General features: G+C 41.6%; 1 protein-coding gene across 1 annotated transcript in view; it reads left to right on the plus strand.

Moving 5' to 3' along the window:
- The first annotated feature begins 255 nt into the window (after positions 1 to 255).
- The window catches only part of LOC128639110 (tRNA selenocysteine 1-associated protein 1), a 61,995-nt gene continuing 38,418 nt past the window's right edge, over positions 256 to 23,832 (plus strand). The window contains exons 1-4 of the mRNA XM_053691269.1: positions 256 to 381; positions 9,564 to 9,661; positions 18,731 to 18,830; positions 23,188 to 23,246. Coding sequence (XP_053547244.1) covers positions 358 to 381; positions 9,564 to 9,661; positions 18,731 to 18,830; positions 23,188 to 23,246 — 281 coding nt within the window. The 5' untranslated portion in view covers positions 256 to 357. The remainder of the gene's footprint in view (positions 382 to 9,563; positions 9,662 to 18,730; positions 18,831 to 23,187; positions 23,247 to 23,832) is intronic.

The raw sequence follows: 23,832 nt of genomic DNA on the forward strand, positions 1-23,832 counted from the left end.
AAGCTAAATCAAAATCTGCTTGTAGCAAGCACATGCGCAGTGCAATCAACTAAAGCGCATTTTCGCCCGTAACTTAAACGACACGCCCCCTTGCTTTTGATTAGTTACGTAATTGAACGTAAAGTAACGTAAGATCGATCATTACAATGAACAGTATTCCGGAATCTTCTGATTAGTTGTATGAGAAGTCACGTGAACCATTGTCACTTTCTATTGGCCGAGCTTAGCTGACACTGTTTAGCTATTGGTTACGCGCTTGAAGGCGGGTCTTGTGTTTAGATTGTGGGACACGGAGGCCTGAAGGGATTATTTTAGTGTCGTGAAACTTTTACACTAAATTAACTGCAAGAGGCCGCCATGACGAGTCTGTGGATGGGGGATGTAAGTGGGAAACATTTATTGTCAATATTATGCGGGAGTAATACAAATATCGAACGTATTGTATATGACAGGACAGTTATTTATTTCTTGAGGAAAGTAACTTGGGTCGGGTGTGGGGTGAAGTGATGTTATATGCTGTAGTGTCTGTGCTTGTAATTAAGTTATGTTATATGCTGTAGTGCATGTGCGTGGGATGAAGTGGTGCTATATGCAGTAGTGTCTGTGCTTGTAATTAAGTTATGTTATATGCTGTAGTGCATGTGCGTGGGATGAAGTGATGCTATAATGCAGTAGTGTATGTGCTTGGAATTAAGTGATGTTATATGCTGTAGTGCATGTGCGTGGGATGAAGTGATGTTATATGCTGTAGTGCATGTGCGTGGGATGAAGTGATGTTATATGCTGTAGTGCATGTGCGTGGGATGAAGTGATGTTATATGCTGTAGTGCATGTGCGTGGGATGAAGTGATGTTATATGCTGTAGTGCATGTGCGTGGGATGAAGTGATGTTATATGCTGTAGTGCATGTGCGTGGGATGAAGTGATGTTATATGCTGTAGTGCATGTGCGTGGGATGAAGTGATGCTATATGCTGTAGTGCGTGGGATGAAGTGATGCTATATGCTGTAGTGCGTGGGATGAAGTGATGCTATATGCTGTAGTGTGTGGGATGAAGTGATGCTATATGCTGTAGTGCGTGGGATGAAGTGATGCTATATGCTGTAGTGCGTGGGATGAAGTGATGCTATATGCTGTAGTGCGTGGGATGGAGTGATGCTATATGCTGTAGTGCGTGGGATGAAGTGATGCTATATGCTGTAGTGCGTGGGATGAAGTGATGCTATATGCTGTAGTGCGTGGGATGAAGTGATGCTATATGCTGTAGTGCGTGGGATGAAGTGATGCTATATGCTGTAGTGCATGTGCGTGGGATGAAGTGATGCTATATGCTGTAGTGCATGTGCGTGGGATGAAGTGATGCTATATGCTGTAGTGCATGTGCGTGGGATGAAGTGATGCTATATGCTGTAGTGCATGTGCGTGGGATGAAGTGATGCTATATGCTGTAGTGCATGTGCGTGGGATGAAGTGATGCTATATGCTGTAGTGCATGTGCGTGGGATGAAGTGATGCTATATGCTGTAGTGCATGTGCGTGGGATGAAGTGATGCTATATGCTGTAGTGCATGTGCGTGGGATGAAGTGATGCTATATGCTGTAGTGCATGTGCGTGGGATGAAGTGATGCTATATGCTGTAGTGCATGTGCCGTGGGATGAAGTGATGCTATATGCTGTAGTGCATGTGCGTGGGATGAAGTGATGCTATATGCTGTAGTGCATGTGCGTGGGATGAAGTGATGCTATATGCTGTAGTGCATGTGCGTGGGATGAAGTGATGCTATATGCTGTAGTGCATGTGCGTGGGATGAAGTGATGCTATATGCTGTAGTGCATGTGCGTGGGATGAAGTGATGCTATATGCTGTAGTGCATGTGCGTGGGATGAAGTGATGCTATATGCTGTAGTGCATGTGCGTGGGATGAAGTGATGCTATATGCTGTAGTGCATGTGCGTGGGATGAAGTGATGCTATATGCTGTAGTGCATGTGCGTGGGATGAAGTGATGCTATATGCTGTAGTGCATGTGCGTGGGATGAAGTGATGCTATATGCTGTAGTGCATGTGCGTGGGATGAAGTGATGCTATATGCTGTAGTGCATGTGCGTGGGATGAAGTGATGCTATATGCTGTAGTGCATGTGCGTGGGATGAAGTGATGCTATATGCTGTAGTGCATGTGCGTGGGATGAAGTGATGCTATATGCTGTAGTGCATGTGCGTGGGATGAAGTGATGCTATATGCTGTAGTGCATGTGCGTGGGATGAAGTGATGCTATATGCTGTAGTGCATGTGCGTGGGATGAAGTGATGCTATATGCTGTAGTGCATGTGCGTGGGATGAAGTGATGCTATATGCTGTAGTGCATGTGCGTGGGATGAAGTGATGCTATATGCTGTAGTGCATGTGCGTGGGATGAAGTGATGCTATATGCTGTAGTGCATGTGCGTGGGATGAAGTGATGCTATATGCTGTAGTGCATGTGCGTGGGATGAAGTGATGCTATATGCTGTAGTGCATGTGCGTGGGATGAAGTGATGCTATATGCTGTAGTGCATGTGCGTGGGATGAAGTGATGCTATATGCTGTAGTGCATGTGCGTGGGATGAAGTGATGCTATATGCTGTAGTGCATGTGCGTGGGATGAAGTGATGCTATATGCTGTAGTGCATGTGCGTGGGATGAAGTGATGCTATATGCTGTAGTGCATGTGCGTGGGATGAAGTGATGCTATATGCTGTAGTGCATGTGCGTGGGATGAAGTGATGCTATATGCTGTAGTGCATGTGCGTGGGATGAAGTGATGCTATATGCTGTAGTGCATGTGCGTGGGATGAAGTGATGCTATATGCTGTAGTGCATGTGCGTGGGATGAAGTGATGCTATATGCTGTAGTGCATGTGCGTGGGATGAAGTGATGCTATATGCTGTAGTGCATGTGCGTGGGATGAAGTGATGCTATATGCTGTAGTGCATGTGCGTGGGATGAAGTGATGCTATATGCTGTAGTGCATGTGCGTGGGATGAAGTGATGCTATATGCTGTAGTGCATGTGCGTGGGATGAAGTGATGCTATATGCTGTAGTGCATGTGCGTGGGATGAAGTGATGCTATATGCTGTAGTGCATGTGCGTGGGATGAAGTGATGCTATATGCTGTAGTGCATGTGCGTGGGATGAAGTGATGCTATATGCTGTAGTGCATGTGCGTGGGATGAAGTGATGCTATATGCTGTAGTGCATGTGCGTGGGATGAAGTGATGCTATATGCTGTAGTGCATGTGCGTGGGATGAAGTGATGCTATATGCTGTAGTGCATGTGCGTGGGATGAAGTGATGCTATATGCTGTAGTGCATGTGCGTGGGATGAAGTGATGCTATATGCTGTAGTGCATGTGCGTGGGATGAAGTGATGCTATATGCTGTAGTGCATGTGCGTGGGATGAAGTGATGCTATATGCTGTAGTGCATGTGCGTGGGATGAAGTGATGCTATATGCTGTAGTGCATGTGCGTGGGATGAAGTGATGCTATATGCTGTAGTGCATGTGCGTGGGATGAAGTGATGCTATATGCTGTAGTGCATGTGCGTGGGATGAAGTGATGCTATATGCTGTAGTGCATGTGCGTGGGATGAAGTGATGCTATATGCTGTAGTGCATGTGCGTGGGATGAAGTGATGCTATATGCTGTAGTGCATGTGCGTGGGATGAAGTGATGCTATATGCTGTAGTGCATGTGCGTGGGATGAAGTGATGCTATATGCTGTAGTGCATGTGCGTGGGATGAAGTGATGCTATATGCTGTAGTGCATGTGCGTGGGATGAAGTGATGCTATATGCTGTAGTGCATGTGCGTGGGATGAAGTGATGCTATATGCTGTAGTGCATGTGCGTGGGATGAAGTGATGCTATATGCTGTAGTGCATGTGCGTGGGATGAAGTGATGCTATATGCTGTAGTGCATGTGCGTGGGATGAAGTGATGCTATATGCTGTAGTGCATGTGCGTGGGATGAAGTGATGCTATATGCTGTAGTGCATGTGCGTGGGATGAAGTGATGCTATATGCTGTAGTGCATGTGCGTGGGATGAAGTGATGCTATATGCTGTAGTGCATGTGCGTGGGATGAAGTGATGCTATATGCTGTAGTGCATGTGCGTGGGATGAAGTGATGCTATATGCTGTAGTGCATGTGCGTGGGATGAAGTGATGCTATATGCTGTAGTGCGTGGGATGAAGTGATGCTATATGCTGTAGTGCGTGGGATGAAGTGATGCTATATGCTGTAGTGCGTGGGATGAAGTGATGCTATATGCTGTAGTGCGTGGGATGAAGTGATGCTATATGCTGTAGTGCATGTGCGTGGGATGAAGTGATGCTATATGCTGTAGTGCATGTGCGTGGGATGAAGTGATGCTATATGCTGTAGTGCATGTGCGTGGGATGAAGTGATGCTATATGCTGTAGTGCATGTGCGTGGGATGAAGTGATGCTATATGCTGTAGTGCATGTGCGTGGGATGAAGTGATGCTATATGCTGTAGTGCATGTGCGTGGGATGAAGTGATGCTATATGCTGTAGTGCATGTGCGTGGGATGAAGTGATGCTATATGCTGTAGTGCATGTGCGTGGGATGAAGTGATGCTATATGCTGTAGTGCATGTGCGTGGGATGAAGTGATGCTATATGCTGTAGTGCATGTGCGTGGGATGAAGTGATGCTATATGCTGTAGTGCATGTGCGTGGGATGAAGTGATGCTATATGCTGTAGTGCATGTGCGTGGGATGAAGTGATGCTATATGCTGTAGTGCATGTGCGTGGGATGAAGTGATGCTATATGCTGTAGTGCATGTGCGTGGGATGAAGTGATGCTATATGCTGTAGTGCATGTGCGTGGGATGAAGTGATGCTATATGCTGTAGTGCGTGGGATGAAGTGATGCTATATGCTGTAGTGCGTGGGATGAAGTGATGCTATATGCTGTAGTGCGTGGGATGAAGTGATGCTATATGCTGTAGTGCGTGGGATGAAGTGATGCTATATGCTGTAGTGCATGTGCGTGGGATGAAGTGATGTTATATGCTGTAGTGCATGTGCTTGGGATGAAGTGATGTTATATGCTGTAGTGCATGTGCGTGGGATGAAGTGATGTTATATGCTGTAGTGCATGTGCGTGGGATGAAGTGATGTTATATGCTGTAGTGCATGTGCGTGGGATGAAGTGATGCTATATGCTGTAGTGCATGTGCGTGGGATGAAGTGATGCTATATGCTGTAGTGCATGTGCGTGGGATGAAGTGATGCTATATGCTGTAGTGCATGTGCGTGGGATGAAGTGATGCTATAATGCAGTAGTGTATGTGCTTGGAATTAAGTGATGTTATATGCTGTAGTGCATGTGCGTGGGATGAAGTGATGTTATATGCTGTAGTGCATGTGCTTGGGATGAAGTGATGTTATATGCTGTAGTGCATGTGCGTGGGATGAAGTGATGTTATATGCTGTAGTGCATGTGCGTGGGATGAAGTGATGTTATATGCTGTAGTGCATGTGCGTGGGATGAAGTGATGTTATATGCTGTAGTGCATGTGCTTGGGATGAAGTGATGTTATATGCTGTAGTGCATGTGCTTGGGATGAAGTGATGTTATATGCTGTAGTGCATGTGCGTGGGATGAAGTGATGTTATATGCTGTAGTGCATGTGCGTGGGATGAAGTGATGTTATATGCTGTAGTGCATGTGCGTGGGATGAAGTGATGTTATATGCTGTAGTGCATGTGCGTGGGATGAAGTGATGTTATATGCTGTAGTGCATGTGCGTGGGATGAAGTGATGCTATATGCTGTAGTGCGTGGGATGAAGTGATGCTATATGCTGTAGTGTGTGGGATGAAGTGATGCTATATGCTGTAGTGCGTGGGATGAAGTGATGCTATATGCTGTAGTGCGTGGGATGAAGTGATGCTATATGCTGTAGTGCGTGGGATGAAGTGATGCTATATGCTGTAGTGCGTGGGATGAAGTGATGCTATATGCTGTAGTGCGTGGGATGAAGTGATGCTATATGCTGTAGTGCGTGGGATGAAGTGATGCTATATGCTGTAGTGCGTGGGATGAAGTGATGCTATATGCTGTAGTGCATGTGCGTGGGATGAAGTGATGCTATATGCTGTAGTGCATGTGCGTGGGATGAAGTGATGCTATATGCTGTAGTGCATGTGCGTGGGATGAAGTGATGCTATATGCTGTAGTGCATGTGCGTGGGATGAAGTGATGCTATATGCTGTAGTGCATGTGCGTGGGATGAAGTGATGCTATATGCTGTAGTGCATGTGCGTGGGATGAAGTGATGCTATATGCTGTAGTGCATGTGCGTGGGATGAAGTGATGCTATATGCTGTAGTGCATGTGCGTGGGATGAAGTGATGCTATATGCTGTAGTGCATGTGCGTGGGATGAAGTGATGCTATATGCTGTAGTGCATGTGCGTGGGATGAAGTGATGCTATATGCTGTAGTGCATGTGCGTGGGATGAAGTGATGCTATATGCTGTAGTGCATGTGCGTGGGATGAAGTGATGCTATATGCTGTAGTGCATGTGCGTGGGATGAAGTGATGCTATATGCTGTAGTGCATGTGCGTGGGATGAAGTGATGCTATATGCTGTAGTGCATGTGCGTGGGATGAAGTGATGCTATATGCTGTAGTGCATGTGCGTGGGATGAAGTGATGCTATATGCTGTAGTGCATGTGCGTGGGATGAAGTGATGCTATATGCTGTAGTGCATGTGCGTGGGATGAAGTGATGCTATATGCTGTAGTGCATGTGCGTGGGATGAAGTGATGCTATATGCTGTAGTGCATGTGCGTGGGATGAAGTGATGCTATATGCTGTAGTGCATGTGCGTGGGATGAAGTGATGCTATATGCTGTAGTGCATGTGCGTGGGATGAAGTGATGCTATATGCTGTAGTGCATGTGCGTGGGATGAAGTGATGCTATATGCTGTAGTGCATGTGCGTGGGATGAAGTGATGCTATATGCTGTAGTGCATGTGCGTGGGATGAAGTGATGCTATATGCTGTAGTGCATGTGCGTGGGATGAAGTGATGCTATATGCTGTAGTGCATGTGCGTGGGATGAAGTGATGCTATATGCTGTAGTGCATGTGCGTGGGATGAAGTGATGCTATATGCTGTAGTGCATGTGCGTGGGATGAAGTGATGCTATATGCTGTAGTGCATGTGCGTGGGATGAAGTGATGCTATATGCTGTAGTGCATGTGCGTGGGATGAAGTGATGCTATATGCTGTAGTGCATGTGCGTGGGATGAAGTGATGCTATATGCTGTAGTGCATGTGCGTGGGATGAAGTGATGCTATATGCTGTAGTGCATGTGCGTGGGATGAAGTGATGCTATATGCTGTAGTGCATGTGCGTGGGATGAAGTGATGCTATATGCTGTAGTGCATGTGCGTGGGATGAAGTGATGCTATATGCTGTAGTGCATGTGCGTGGGATGAAGTGATGCTATATGCTGTAGTGCATGTGCGTGGGATGAAGTGATGCTATATGCTGTAGTGCATGTGCGTGGGATGAAGTGATGCTATATGCTGTAGTGCATGTGCGTGGGATGAAGTGATGCTATATGCTGTAGTGCATGTGCGTGGGATGAAGTGATGCTATATGCTGTAGTGCATGTGCGTGGGATGAAGTGATGCTATATGCTGTAGTGCATGTGCGTGGGATGAAGTGATGCTATATGCTGTAGTGCATGTGCGTGGGATGAAGTGATGCTATATGCTGTAGTGCATGTGCGTGGGATGAAGTGATGCTATATGCTGTAGTGCATGTGCGTGGGATGAAGTGATGCTATATGCTGTAGTGCATGTGCGTGGGATGAAGTGATGCTATATGCTGTAGTGCATGTGCGTGGGATGAAGTGATGCTATATGCTGTAGTGCATGTGCGTGGGATGAAGTGATGCTATATGCTGTAGTGCATGTGCGTGGGATGAAGTGATGCTATATGCTGTAGTGCATGTGCGTGGGATGAAGTGATGCTATATGCTGTAGTGCATGTGCGTGGGATGAAGTGATGCTATATGCTGTAGTGCATGTGCGTGGGATGAAGTGATGCTATATGCTGTAGTGCATGTGCGTGGGATGAAGTGATGCTATATGCTGTAGTGCATGTGCGTGGGATGAAGTGATGCTATTATGCTGTAGTGCATGTGCGTGGGATGAAGTGATGCTATAATGCAGTAGTGCATGTGCTTGGAATTAAGTGATGCTATATGCTGTAGTGCATGTGCGTGGGATGAAGTGATGTTATATGCTGTAGTGCATGTGCTTGGGATGAAGTGATGTTATATGCTGTAGTGCATGTGCGTGGGATGAAGTGATGTTATATGCTGTAGTGCATGTGCGTGGGATGAAGTGATGTTATATGCTGTAGTGCATGTGCGTGGGATGAAGTGATGTTATATGCTGTAGTGCATGTGCTTGGGATGAAGTGATGTTATATGCTGTAGTGCATGTGCTTGGGATGAAGTGATGTTATATGCTGTAGTGCATGTGCTTGGGATGAAGTGATATTATATGCAGTAGTGCTTCGGATTAAAGGGACAGGAAACCCCTACATTTTCTTTCATGATTTGGATAGAACATACAATTTAAAAAACAAAATCCAATTTACTTCCACTATCAAAATTGCTTTGTTCTCTTGTTATCCTTTACTGAAGAAACGGCATTGCACTACTGGCAGCTAGCTGAACACATCTAGTTAGCCAATCACAAAAGACAAATGTGTGCTGGAACTAATCAGCAGCAGCTCCCACTAGTGTATATGTCAATGTGCATATTTTTTTTTATTTTATTTTTTTTTAATTTCAACAAGGGATACCAAGAGAACGAAGCACATTTGAAAATAAAAGTGAATTGAAAAGTGTCTTAAAATTACATGCTCTATCTGAATCATGCAAGTTTAATTTTGACTTTCCTATCCCTTTAAGTGATGCTATATGCAGTAGTGCTTGGGGGTGAAGGGATTCTATATGCAGTAGTGCTTGGGGCGAAGGGATGCTATATGCAGTAGTGCTTGGGGCGAAGGGATGCTATATGCAGTAGTGCTTGGGGCGAAGGGATGCTATATGCAGTAGTGCTTGGGGCGAAGGGATGCTATATGCAGTAGTTTGTGTATATCCATGTGGAATTGATGTACCATGACTTGAGTGCATAAATTTGCGTTAAAGCTATAGAAAGGTCAAAGTAGAAATGTGCATGGGTGCATTTTAATTTTAAATAGAAGCATTTTTGCAATCAACTTCCGATAGCAGCATACATGGTTTTTAGTAAAATAATTGCTGTTTTCCAGCAGCATAAACGCGCGCACACACACATGCTGTGAGGGCCTTGCATCTGTATTGAAGCTCAGAGAGTAGTAGTGACTATTACATGCAGTTATCTGAAAATTGGTGTATACTGCCCCTTTTAGCTTTATTCACAAAGCCTTACCAAGCATCTTAACTCTGCATATTTTTTTTTTTTTCTTCTCTTACAGATTGAGCCATTTATGACAGAGGAATTCATTACTCAAGCCTTTGAATCTTTAGGACAGAGCATCCTGAGCGTCAAAGTCATCCGTAAATGGGAAACAGGGTATGCAAGATTGAGATACGTAATTTAAATGGGCGTCTGCTTTTCAAGAAACTAAGTGTTGTTTCTCCTGTTAAGTGTAGTCAGTCCACGGGTCATCCATTACTTATGGGATATTAACTCCTCCCTAACAGGAAGTGCAAGAGGATCACCCAAGCAGAGCTGCTATATAGCTCCTCCCCTCTACGTCACACCCAGTCATTCTCTTGCACCTAACTAATAGATAGGATGTGTGAGAGGAGTGTGGTTATTAAATTTAGTTTTTTATTACTTCAATCAAAAGTTTGTTGTTTTAAACAGCACCGGAGTGTGTTGTTTCTTCTCAGGCAGTATTAGAAGAAGAATCTACCTGAGTTTGTGTATGATCTTAGCGGACGTAACTAAGATCCATTTGCTGTTCTCGGCCATTCTGAGGAGCGCGAGGTAACTTCAGAACAGGGGACAGCGGGCAGGGTTCACCTGCAAAGAGGTATGTTGCAGTATATTATTTTCTAAGGAATGGAATTGACTGAGAAAATACTGCTAATACCAATATAATGTAAGTACAGCCTTAAATGCAGTAGTAGCAACTGGTATCAGGCTGTTATGTATGTATGTTGGCACTAAAGTATTTCTGGGGAATGGCACTTCACTAAGAAAATACGGTATACATATAACTTATAGCCTTTCTGCAGTGATAGCGACTAGCAACAGGCTTTTATTATTATTTCATATATTTAAAACGTTTACTGGCAGGTTAATCGTTTTTCTCTCTGAGGTACTTGGTGAAAATTTATGGGCATTAATTTCCACTTGGCTCTTTTATTTTGAATAAAATCAGTTTACTGAGCTTCCCCACTGCTGTATTATGAGTGGGAGGGGCCTATTTTGGCGCTTTTACTACGCATTAAAAATTCAGTCACAGTCTTCCTTATTCTCCCTGCATGATCCAGGACGTCCCTACAGAGCTCAGGGGTCTCCAAAACTAGTTTGAGGGAGGTAATCACTCACAGCAGACCTGTGAGACTGTGCTTTGACTGTGATAAAAACGTATTTATTTGATTTGTCAATCGTTTTTTGGTATTAAGGGGTTAATAATCCATTTGCTGATGGGTGCTATCCTTTGCTAAATTAATGCATTTCATATGAAAAATTGATTGCTATAACTAAACCGGTTCATTGTTATATCAAAGTGACAGTTTTTTTGTGTGCTTCTTAAAGGCACAGTAACGTTTTTTATATTGCTTGTAAATTCATTTGAAAAGTATTTTCCAAGCTTGCTAGTCTAATTGCTAGTTTGTTTAAACATGTCTGACACAGAGGAATCTCTTTGTGCAATATGTTCAAAGGCCAAGGTGGAGCCCAATAGAAATTTATGTACTAATTGCATTGATGCTACTTTAAATAAAAGCCAATCTGTACATGTTAAGCAAAATTCACCAGACAACGAGGGGGAAGTTATGCCGACTAACTTGCCTCACGTGTCAGTACCTGCATCTCCCGCTCAGGAGGTGCGTGATATTGTAACGCCAGGTACATCAGGGCGGCCATTACAAATCACTTTACAAGACATGGCTAATGTTATGACTGAAGTTTTATCTAAATTGCCAGAACTTAGGGGTAAACGAGACCACTCTGGGGTGAGAACAGAGTGCGCTGATAATGCTAGGGCCATGTCTGATACTGCGTCACAATTTGCAGAACATGAAGACGGAGAGCTTCATTCTGTGGATGACGGATCTGATCCAAATAAACTGGATTCAGACATTTCAAATTTTAAATTTAAGCTGGAGAACCTCCGTGTATTACTAGGGGAGGTGTTAGCGGCTCTGAATGATTGTAACACGGTTGCAATCCCAGAGAAAATATGTAGGTTGGATAAATATTTTGCGGTACCGACGTGTACTGACGTGTTTCCTATACCTAAGAGACTTACTGAAATTGTTACTAAGGAGTGGGATAGACCCGGTGTGCCTTTCTCACCCCCTCCTATATTCAGAAAAATGTTTCCAATAGACGCCACCACACGGGACTTATGGCAAACGGTCCCTAAGGTGGAGGGAGCAGTTTCTACTTTAGCTAAGCGTACCACTATTCCGGTGGAGGATAGCTGTGCCTTTTCAGATCCAATGGATAAAAAGTTAGAGGGTTACCTTAAGAAAATGTTTGTTCAACAAGGTTTTATATTGCAACCCCTTGCATGCATTGCGCCTGTCACGGCTGCGGCGGCATTTTGGTTTGAGTCTCTGGAAGAGACCCTTGACACAGCTCCATTGGATGAGATTACACACAAGCTTAAAGCCCTTAAGCTAGCTAATTCATTTATTTCTGATGCCGTAGTACATTTAACTAAACTTACGGCTAAGAATTCCGGATTCGCCATTCAGGCGCGCAGAGCGCTGTGGCTAAAATCCTGGTAAGCTGATGTGACTTCTAAATCTAAATTGCTTAACATACCTTTCAAGGGGCAGACATTATTCAGGCCCGGTTTGAAAGAAATTATCGCTGACATTACGGGAGGTAAGGGCCATGCCCTGCCTCAAGACAGAGCCAAACCAAGGGCTAGGCAGTCTAATTTTCGTGCCTTTCGTAACTTCAAGGCAGGAGCAGCATCAACTTCCTCTGCTCCAAAACAGGAAGGAACTGTTGCTCGCTACAGACAAGGCTGGAAACCTAACCAGACCTGGAACAAGGGCAAGCAGGCCAGAAAACCTGCTGCTGCCCCTAAGACAGCATGAAGTGAGGGCCCCCGATCCGGAAACGGATTTAGTGGGGGGCAGACTTTCTCTCTTCGCCCAGGCTTGGGCAAGAGATGTCCAGGATCCCTGGGCGTTGGAGATCATATCTCAGGGATATCTTCTGGACTTCAAAGCTTCTCCTCCACAAGGGAGATTTCATCTTTCAAGGTTGTCAACAAACCAGATAAAGAAAGAGGCGTTTCTACGCTGTGTACAAGATCTTTTACTAATGGGAGTGATCCATCCGGTTCCGCGGTCGGAACACGGACAAGGGTTTTACTCAAATCTGTTTGTGGTTCCCAAGAAAGAAGGAACCTTCAGACCAATATTGGATTTAAAGATCCTAAACAAATTCCTAAGAGTTCCATCGTTCAAAATGGAAACTATTCGGACAATCTTACCCATGATCCAAAGGGGTCAGTACATGACCACAGTGGATTTAAAGGATGCCTACCTTCACATACCGATTCACAAGGATCATTACCTGTATCTAAGGTTTGCCTTCCTAGACAGGCATTACCAGTTTGTAGCTCTTCCCTTCGGGTTAGCTACGGCTCCAAGAATCTTTACAAAGGTTCTGGGTTCTCTTCTGGCGGTACTAAGACCGCAAGGAATATCGGTAGCTCCGTACCTAGACGACATTCTGATACAAGCGTCAAGTTTCCAAACTGCCAAGTCTCATACAGAGTTAGTACTGGCATTTCTAAGGTCACATGGGTGGAAAGTGAACGAAGAAAAGAGTTCTCTATTGCCACTCACAAGAGTTCCCTTCTTAGGGACTCTCATAGATTCTGTAGAAATGAAGATTTATCTGACAGAGGTCAGGTTAACAAAACTTCTAGATGCTTGCCGGATCCTTCATTCCATTCCACACCCGTCAGTGGCTCAATGCATGGAGGTAATCGGCTTAATGGTAGCGGCAATGGACATAGTACCCTTTGCACGCCTGCATCTCAGACCACTGCAATTGTGCATGCTAAGTCAGTGGAATGGGGATTACTCAGATTTGTCCCCTATGCTGAATCTGGATCAAGAGACCAGAAATTCTCTTCTATGGTGGCTCTCTCGGCCACATCTATCCAAGGGGATGCCCTTCAGCAGGCCAGATTGGACGATTGTAACAACAGACGCCAGCCTGATAGGTTGGGGCGCTGTCTGGAATTCCCTGAAGACTCAGGGATCTTGGACTCAGGAGGAGAGTCTCCTTCCTATAAATATTCTGGAATTAAGAGCAGTTTTCAATGCCCTTCTGGCTTGGCCTCAGTTAGCAACTCTGAGGTTCATCAGGTTTCAGTCGGACAACATCACGACTGTGGCTTACATCAACCATCAGGGAGGGACAAGGAGTTCCCTAGCAATGATGGAAGTCTCAAAGATAATTCACTGGGCAGAGTCTCACTCTTGCCACCTATCAGCGATCCACATCCCAGGCGTGGAGAACTGGGAAGCGGATTATCTAAGTCGCCAAACTTTTCATCCGGGGGAGTGGGAACTTCATCCGGAGGTCTTTGCCCAAATACTCCGGCGTTGGGGCAAACCAGATCTGGATCTCATGGCGTCTCGCCAGAACGCCAAACTTCCTTATTACGGATCCAGGTCCAGAGACCCGGGAGCGGTTCTGATAGATGCTCTGACAGCACCTTGGGTCTTCAACATGGCTTATGTGTTTCCACCCTTCCCGATGCTTCCTCGATTGATTGCCAGGATTGATTGCCAGGATCCTAATAGCGCCTGCGTGGCCACGCAGGACCTGGTATGCAGATCTAGTGGACATGTCGTCCTGTCCACCATGGTCTCTGCCTCTGAGACAGGACCTTCTGGTGCAGGGTCCTTTCAAACATCCAAATCTAATTTCTCTGAGGCTGACTGCATGGAGATTGAACGCTTGATTCTATCAAAGCGTGGATTCTCGGAGTCAGTGATTGATACCTTGATACAGGCTAGGAAGCCTGTTACCAGGAAAATTTACCATAAAATATGGCGCAAATACTTGCATTGGTGCGAATCCAAGAGTTACTCATGGAGTAAGGTTAGGATTCCTAGGATATTGTCTTTTCTACAAGAAGGTTTAGAAAAGGGCTTATCCGCTAGTTCGTTAAAGGGACAGATCTCAGCTTTGTCCATCCTTTTACACAAACGTCTGTCAGAAGTTCCAGACGTTCAGGCTTTTTGTCAGGCTTTGGCCAGGATTAAGCCTGTGTTTAAAACCGTTGCTCCACCATGGAGCTTAAACTTAGTTCTTAACGTTTTACAGGGTGTTCCGTTTGAACCCCTTCATTCCATTGATATCAAGCTGTTATCTTGGAAAGTTCTGTTTTTAATGGCTATTTCCTCGGCTCGGAGAGTCTCTGAGTTATCTGCTTTACATTGTGATTCTCCTTATCTGATTTTCCATTCAGACAAGGTAGTTCTGCGTACTAAACCTGGGTTCTTACCTAAGGTAGTCACTAACAGGAATATCAATCAAGAGATTGTTGTTCCTTCATTGTGCCCTAATCCTTCCTCAAAGAAGGAACGACTTCTGCACAATCTGGACGTTGTCCGTGCCCTGAAATTTTATTTACAGGCAACTAAAGATTTTCAACAAACTTCTTCCCTGTTTGTCGTCTATTCTGGACAGAGGAGAGGTCAAAAGGCTTCGGCTACCTCTCTCTCCTTCTGGCTTCGTAGTATAATACGTTTAGCCTATGAGACTTCTGGACAGCAGCCTCCTGAAAGAATTACAGCTCATTCTACCAGAGCTGTGGCTTCCACTTGGGCCTTTAAAAATGAGGCCTCTGTTGAACAGATTTGCAAGGCTGCGACTTGGTCTTCACTTCACACTTTTTCCAAATTTTACAAATTTGACACTTTTGCTTCTTCGGAGGCTGTTTTTGGGAGAAAGGTTCTACAGGCAGTGGTTCCTTCCGTGTAAAGATCCTGCCTGTCCCTCCCGTCATCCGTGTACTTTTAGCTTTGGTATTGGTATCCCATAAGTAATGGATGACCCGTGGACTGACTACACTTAACAGGAGAAAACATAATTTATGCTTACCTGATAAATTCCTTTCTCCTGTTGTGTAGTCAGTCCACGGCCCGCCCTGTTTTTTATGGCAGGTCTAAATTTTAAATTATACTCCAGTCACCACTGCACCCTATAGTTTCTCCTTTCTCGTTTGGTTTTCGGTCGAATGACTGGGTATGACGTAGAGGGGAGGAGCTATATAGCAGCTCTGCTTGGGTGATCCTCTTGCACTTCCTGTTAGGGAGGAGTTAATATCCCATAAGTAATGGATGACCCGTGGACTGACTACACTACAGGAGAAAGGAATTTATCAGGTAAGCATAAATTATGGTTTTTTTTTCTGTATTTCTGACATGAGCATATTTCATGGACTGTAACACTGATGCTACTTAAATTGGCATTCAAGTCAACACTTAAAGGGACAGACAACACCAGAATTTTTGTTCTTTTAAAAGATAGATAATCCCTTAATTACCAAATCCCCAGTTTTGTATAACCAACACAGTTATAATTATACACATTTTACCTCTGTAATTACCTTGTATCTAAGCCTCAGCAGACTGCCCCCTTATTTCAGTTTTTTGACAGACTTGCATTTTAGCCAATTGGAGCTGTCTCCATGGTAAATTCACGTGCATGAGCTCAATGTTATCTATATGAAACATTTGAACTAATGCCCTCTAGTGGTGAAAAACTATCAAAATGCATTTAGATTAGAGGCGTCCTTCAAGATATAATAAATTAGCATATGATCCTCCTAGGTCTAGCTTTCAACTAAGAATACCAAGAGAACAAAGCAAAATTGGTGATAAAAGTAAATTGGAAAGTTGTTTAAAATTACATGCCCTATTTGAAACATAAGGTTTTGTTTTTTTACTTGACTGTCCCTTTAAAATGCACATAGATGAATTACATCTGTGGATAGACACATATTTATAATATACATAAATTTGCAAAAATGCTTCTAGTAAGTTATCACTATTTTAGTGTTAGCATTTTTCTCTTCACGTTCATGTGCGGGATAGCTAGATAATCTCAGTGCACCAGCATTTTATATATTGCAGGTGCTGAGAGCCTGTGGGGCTTGTGCCATGTCCGCAATGGAATAAATTACCAGAGGATACAAGCACCTTGGGCACTCTGAGCAAGTGTTGGGTTATAAAATGATGGTTCACACTCGCAGAGCACTCCTCAAACTGCTATATCTTTTACTAGAAACATTTTTGCTAATAGATATATATTACAAAATGCTCCTTTAATTCAAAACTGCCTTGCAACACTATGCATTCCAATTTTGGTTGGAATGTCCCTTTAAATTTGTATACATATAATTCTTTCCTTATAAATACTCCCATCTCTTCTGTGTCTTGGCTTTTTAGCTGCATGATTTCCCCTTTTACATTTTCTCTGAATGTCTAAGTTTTGTTATACTCACTTTGATGCTCATTTTCTGCTACTTCTATTATACACTTGTCTCTTTAAAGGGACATCGTAGTCATTGTTTTTTTCTGTTCTTTCTAAAAGAGAATGTTTCAAATGTTTTACATTGCTTTTTCTTTTTTTTAATTGGATGTTCCCATATTGAATAAATAAACTTTTTCAGTGTCCCTCTCTGTCATTATAGAGAACCTCCAGCACCTGCTTGACATATTCTAAACTAACTTTTTCTAATTGTGCAAAATAAACTAACAATGCTGTATGCAGTATTTTTCATCTTACTGCATTCTGTTGTAGATAAAAGCTTTATAATTAAACGTTGATCTGCAGCATTGGATGTGCTATGTATGTTGCCATCTTGTAACGTACGTTCTACAACACTGTCATGTGATGCACACAGCACCAGCTATTACTAAATCAGGGTGAGCCTTGCAGTGTCTCAGAAGAACGGCTTCAGGTACCGTTATGTTTATAAATAGCACGAGCAGGGAAGGAAGTGTGAGAGGGGGGTAAGGAATGGTGGAGAGGGAGGCACAGGGGGAAGAAAGGCTCCTGAGATCATATGTAAGGTAGATGAATGCAATTGTCTCTTGTTACAATTTTTTATGCAGCGTCAGTTTGCTTTCTTTTTTCCCCCCTGTGCCTGCCTCTCCACCTCTTCTCCCCCCTCACACTTCCTTCCCTGCTTGTGCTATTTATAAACTCAACAGTGTCTGAAGCCGTTCTTCTGAGACACTGCAGGGCTCACTCTGATTTAGTAATAGCTGCTGCTGTGTGAATCACGTGACAGTGTTGTGAAACGTACGTTACAAGATGGCAGCATACTTAGCACATCCAATGCTGCAGATCAACGTTTAAATTGTAAAGCTTTTTGTATACAACAGAATGTGGTAAGATAAACACTGCATACAGAATTAGTCAGTTTCTTTTGGATAATCAGAAAAGGTTAGTTACAAACATGTCAAGCAGGTGTTGTGGTTCCTTTTAAGCAATAGATACCCAGGTATCCATTGTTCGCAGACATGCACTTCTGGTTTGTTTCACCTCAGTAAACGGCATTGATTTAAAGGGATAGTAAATATTTGAAGATTGTAATATACCCTGTATAATAATTTATTGTGCATGGTAAAACAACTAAGAGCCAATGGCAGGTCTAACCCTGCCTTATATTTTGCCCTAATTTTCTGTTATCTAATTATTACTGCTGAAGCCAAATAATGGAGCTTTTGTTCATACTGATGATGGCAAGCCCTGTCTTCTGCAGACTCAAGCGTATATTGGTTCCTCTAAATAAGGAAAATGGTAGTTGGAGTTTGACCATTGAAGAACAAATGTAGGAAACCAGGTGTTAATCTGTTATAATAATTCAGTCTCTGCTGATGTTACTCCTAACAAAGTATCATTGACAATTGAAGTAAACATAAAAAAAGTCTCCTAAAATGTAATGTGTTATAGAAACATAGATTTTGATGGCAGATAAGAGCCATAGGCCCATCAAGTCTGTCTGCTATTTCCTAATAGTATAAACGTATCTAGTTGTAGGAGAGCCTTATGCTTGTCCCAGGCTATTGTTATTACCACCTCTTGTGGATGTTTATTCCATGAATCGATCACCCTTAGCTTGAGATCATGACCCCTTGTTCTTGAATTTTTCTTTTTATGTAAAATACAGCCTCATCTTTACTAAGCCCTTTAATATACTTGAAATTTGCTATCATATCACCTCTTTTCCTTCTCTCCTCTGAGATATACATATTTAGGTCATTGAGCCTATCCTGGTAAGTTTGGTAGCCCTCCTCTGCAGGAATATTTAAGTACAACTTTCATACTTTCATATTTTTTTTTTTTCTCATATCCCTGATAGTTGCACTGTTATCTCCTGTGTCTTATTTATTTGTTTTCTCTTTTTCATAGACTCCCAACTGGTTATGGTTTTGTTGCATTTGCTGATAAAGAAACTGCAACAAAGAGTCTGCAGAAAATAAATGGAAAATACATTCCTGGCACTGGTGCTGTAAGTATTTTATCAATATATGAGCATAGACATAAGAGACCTGGCAGGCATAATTTTTTTTTTTTTTTAATTTTTTCTTTTGACTACATAAAAGTTTAGGAACTTAATGGATCCTTACGTACAGTAGAATTGTATAATCGACAAATGCAGAATACAAAGACAAGGCAGTAGTACTTATGCAGAATTTCAAATGAGTTTTATTCTGCCAAATTTTAAAGTTAGTTCTGTTCACCCTTCCCCCTGTATCATGTAACAGCCATTAGCCAATCGCAAGTGTGTGTGTGTATATATATATATATATATATATATATATATATATATATATATATATATATATATATATATATATATATATATATATATATACACACACACACTGTGATCTCTCGCACATGCTCAATAGGAGCTAGTGCCTCAGAAGGTGTGCATTTAAAGATTGTGCACTTTTTAATAATAGAAGTAAATTTGAAAATTGTTTGGTTTTGTTTTTTCACTTCAAATTTGCTTCCTCTGAGTCATAAAAATTTAGTGTCCCCTCCTGCTTTAGTGATATAGCCAATGACAACATAGATGACATGATATCACTGATCACATGACGGCACCACACACATTCTCTGGGTGTCAGTCTGTGCATTTAGTATCTCTGACCTCATAAATAGAATCCATCATTAAAGGGACACTAAACACAAGTTAACTACATTATATATTCATATATAAGAATACATTTGCAATGAAAACTACAGCTTTATTTTGTCAACTTAGTATATTGTTAGGTTTATTTTTTTCACTGATTTCCCTGTCCCCCAGAACAAAATAACCCTTGCTGTTTGCACATGTGCAGACTGGGTAGCCTGCACTCTTGTATTACCTTAATGTGGTTTAGCACTGATTCAACTTTGTTTCTATTGGAAATAATGATTTGCCTATCATGATTGCTGAGGCAAAACTGATAATCCACCATTTTAAAAGCATGTGACCCCATTGAAGCTTAGGGAGGGGAAAGTAAACAAAAGCTCATATAAATTGCCTAAAATTATTAACTCAAGGCTCCCTTGGAGACAGTGAAACAAATATGAAATGCAATAATTTTTTGGTGAACAACCTGGGTTGTTCTTGCTGATTGGTGGATAAATTCATCCACCAATAAAAAAAAGTGTTGTCAAGTGTTCTGAACCAAAAAAGCTTAGATGCTTTTTTCAAATAAAGATAGCAAGAGAACGAAGAAAAATTGATAATAGGAGTAAATTAGAAAGTTGCTTAAAATTGTAGGCTCTATCCGAATCACAAAAGAAAAAAATTGGGTTCAGTGTCCCTTTAAGCCTATACCCCCCGAAATGTATCAAATACCACAAGTGACAAGTAAAGGAGTACTGCTACTTTTGTTTTTAATTAATGAAATTGTCACTTGTATTGCATACTTTAACCGTTGAATACAATGGAATTGCATAATCTACAAGTGCATAATAAAAATAACTATCATGGGGCAGCCATCATCCATTAACAGACTCATATATGTAATACACTGAACTCTTGCAGTTACTGGTGCCTCAGAAATTGGAAAGTCAACTCTCCTAAAAATACATGCTATATCTGAATCACAATACATTCTGACTTTAGTGTCCCTTTAATTGTACTTGTGTTACAAATATGCTTTTGCTGCTGGATAATAGTTTTTTTGTTGTGGTGTCAGGGTTGGATGTTGCAAGTTTGTAGCTTCTCTTGCTTCAGTTTGATTCTGGGCACAGTATTACTGAAAAATCTTAAAGAGGGCAGTGTACAATAATAATTTCTCCCCTTTAACGTGTTCCCAATTATCAATTTTACCTACTCATTGTATTAAATTACATTTTATTTGAAATAGCTCTTTTTGTCTTTCACCAGGCATACTGAACATTTTTGGTTACACAAAAAACATGTGAACAAGAATATTTAGATAGCATAATGCTCTCAGATGGTGTCTGTTATATGGAGTTACTTAAAAAAGGGACATTAAATACTTTGACATGTATGTGTGTGTGTGTGTATATATATATATATATATATATATATATATTTCATCATTTGCATAAATAAAAAGGGAGAATCGCTCAACCTGGGAACGAATAATAGCTTTATGGCTAGTTAAAACCCAAGAAGTAGCCTCTTTTTGCTCAACATGTGCCTTTCACAGAGAAGAACTTTCCGGAAGCATATCAGTCTGATCCTGACTTAACAGTGCAGTCCAGCCCCGAAATACCAGGTAATCCCTCTCTCAACGAGAGAAACGGCAAAACCCCAGACATACGCTTCAGCCTAGTGTGGGCCTCGTCAGTGAGGTGCAGCCATATCCCTCTAGGCACACGGAGCAATGGGTCCACGTCTGTATTCCTGCATCACTAGGCCAAAACGTACGTCTGGGGTTTTGCTGTTTCTCTCGTTGAGAGAGGGATTACCTGGTATTTCGGGGCTGGACTGTACTGTGAAGTCAGGATCAGACTGATATGCTTCAGGAAAGTTCTTCTCTGTGAAAGGCACATGTTGAGCAAAAGGAGACTGATTCTTGGGTGCTAACTAGCCATAGAACAAGCTATTATGCTATTGTTCGTTCCCAGGTTGAGCGCTTCTCTCTTTATTTATATTTTCATAATTTTTGTTTTGCCCCCTTTTCCTGTAATTCCATTCTGAAACTCTGAGCTTTTTAGCTCCTGTTAGAAGTGGAAGTGTACTTATTCCACATAGCCATTGGCTGCACACTCTAGTGACCTTTTTATAACTCTCCCTAATTGGCCACGGCAGAGAAGGTAACCTAATTACATCTACGTTTTATTCTCAGACTAATCTTTTCTTTGAATGTCTCATTCCATCTAGCATTTATGTAGTGTTTAATGTCCCTTTAAATATTTATTTTCCATTGTTCTCTCAAATATTGGCCTTTGAGTAAACGGTACAAAAACATGAGGGCTTGTGTAAATAATTAGACAGAAAAAATGAGGTCTGTTTTGATTGGGTTGTAGTTTCAATGAGTAGTAAGTTTATTTTGGATGCAAAATTATACATAAAGGTTCAACTTCCCATACATTTTAAACTTTGCATATGGTGTAACAAGTAATTGTAAACACGTTAAGGAGGCACCAATTTTACTGTACACTGCCCCTTTAATATAAAAATTCCCATATCTCCTACAGTGCAGCGCTTGGACATCACACATTCATTTTTGGTGTCTTAAAGGGACAGTATACACTAATTTCCATATAACTGCATGTAATAGACACTAATATAAAGTAGAATATGGAAAGATACTGATATAAAAATCCAGTATATAATCTTTTTAAAAACTTACTTAGAAGAAGTGTTGATGAAGTTAGGCTAGGACACCTAGTAAAAAGTGCTGGGAAAACAGAACAGCAGACACTCTTGCTTCTTTTTCCCTGCATATGAAAAGATAGATTATACAAACAGGAGCCAAAGGAATATATGTAGACATCAGTATACATCTAAAAGTTTGGGGCCTGGTTAAGGGTCTAAAAATCAGCACAATGTTATTAAAAAAATAATAAAAAAAAAAGCAAAACTATACTTTGTTACAAAAACACTACCAGGTGGGCTATATAAATTAATCATCTACAAAACATTTGTGCAAAGTAAAATCTAGTATACAATGTCCCTTTTTAATTAAATAAAATATATATATACTTGTTTTAATGTTCTGTATCCAGTGCATTAAGGCTATAAAAATACTTTCCTCCCTGTGAAGTGAAGCAATGCTTTATGGCAGTTTTGGTGCATAACATACAGAGTAGCATGCTGCAGATTTCAGTTCTTTGAAGTAATTGGGAGGCTTGAAAATATTACCATGGTTTATTAAGAATAGGGTCGCTAGAGAAAATAATACTTCATGAGCATTGGTAGTGATTTGTCATGTGATCAGTGTTATATCTAATATATTTATTATTACATTATTATTATTATTGTATATATTCTATTTCATATTAAACAGAAGGATGGGCAGCTTGCTTCTGTTCCTTTACTCTCTAACACTATTTTGTTGTTGAATCTAGAAATGCAGTTTCTGTTCTATACGGAGAGACCAAATGGATCAAGCTGACCATGGCAGCTACTTTAAAGTCGTCATTGTTGTTATTAAATTAAACGTATTCATTCTTAACATTTGTTGTATTGCTAATTAGACATAATTCTGTTTTGTTCAACTGCTTTAACCATTGAGACAGGAAGTATTGCAGTCTGGGTTTGATCAAGAATTTTACATTAGTGGCCTTCTTGAAGGTAATGTGGAAAAAAAAAACTTGTAATATCAACACACATCTAATATAAAGTTATGTTAAATCATTTCCTCTCTAACTTTATTTTTATTTCATAGACCAAGAGGTTTAAGCTGAGGCCCGCCTTAAACCAAACGCCAAGACTATACGAACAAAGGTTTGTTTGTTTTTCCTCAATACCAAGCTCTGTGGGGAGATGTGAAAAATGTGACCTATTTAGTTATTTTAAGATATTTCATGGGCAAGTGCTTTAAAATGTTCTGTTCCCTTTAACTAATAAAGTACAACACATTTTTGTATTGCTTAATATGTATTGAAATGTAAAGCAGACAAATATTCTTACAGATCATTTTATTGATATATAACACAATAACTTAATTTAGTAATCCTAATTCATTAGAGCGCTGAGTTGCCCTTAGCCACTATGTTTAGTCGATATACATGTTTTCATTACAGGGCAGTGCCAGTATTTATTTTTCTTTCATGTAATTAGCAAGAGTCCATGAGCTAGTGACGTATGGGGATATACATTCCTACCAGGAGGGGCAAAGTTTCCCAAATCTTAAAATGCCTATAAATACACCCCTCACCACACCCACAATTCAGTTTTACAAACTTTGCCTCCTATGGAGGTGGTGAAGTAAGTTTGTGCTAGATTCTACGTTGATATGCGCTCCGCAGCAGGTTGGAGCCCGGTTTTCCTCTCAGCGTGCAGTGAATGTCAGAGGGATGTGAGGAGAGTA

The sequence above is a fragment of the Bombina bombina genome, chromosome 8 (assembly GCF_027579735.1).
Source record: "Bombina bombina isolate aBomBom1 chromosome 8, aBomBom1.pri, whole genome shotgun sequence".
In the NCBI taxonomy this organism is placed as follows: Eukaryota; Metazoa; Chordata; class Amphibia; order Anura; family Bombinatoridae; genus Bombina; species Bombina bombina.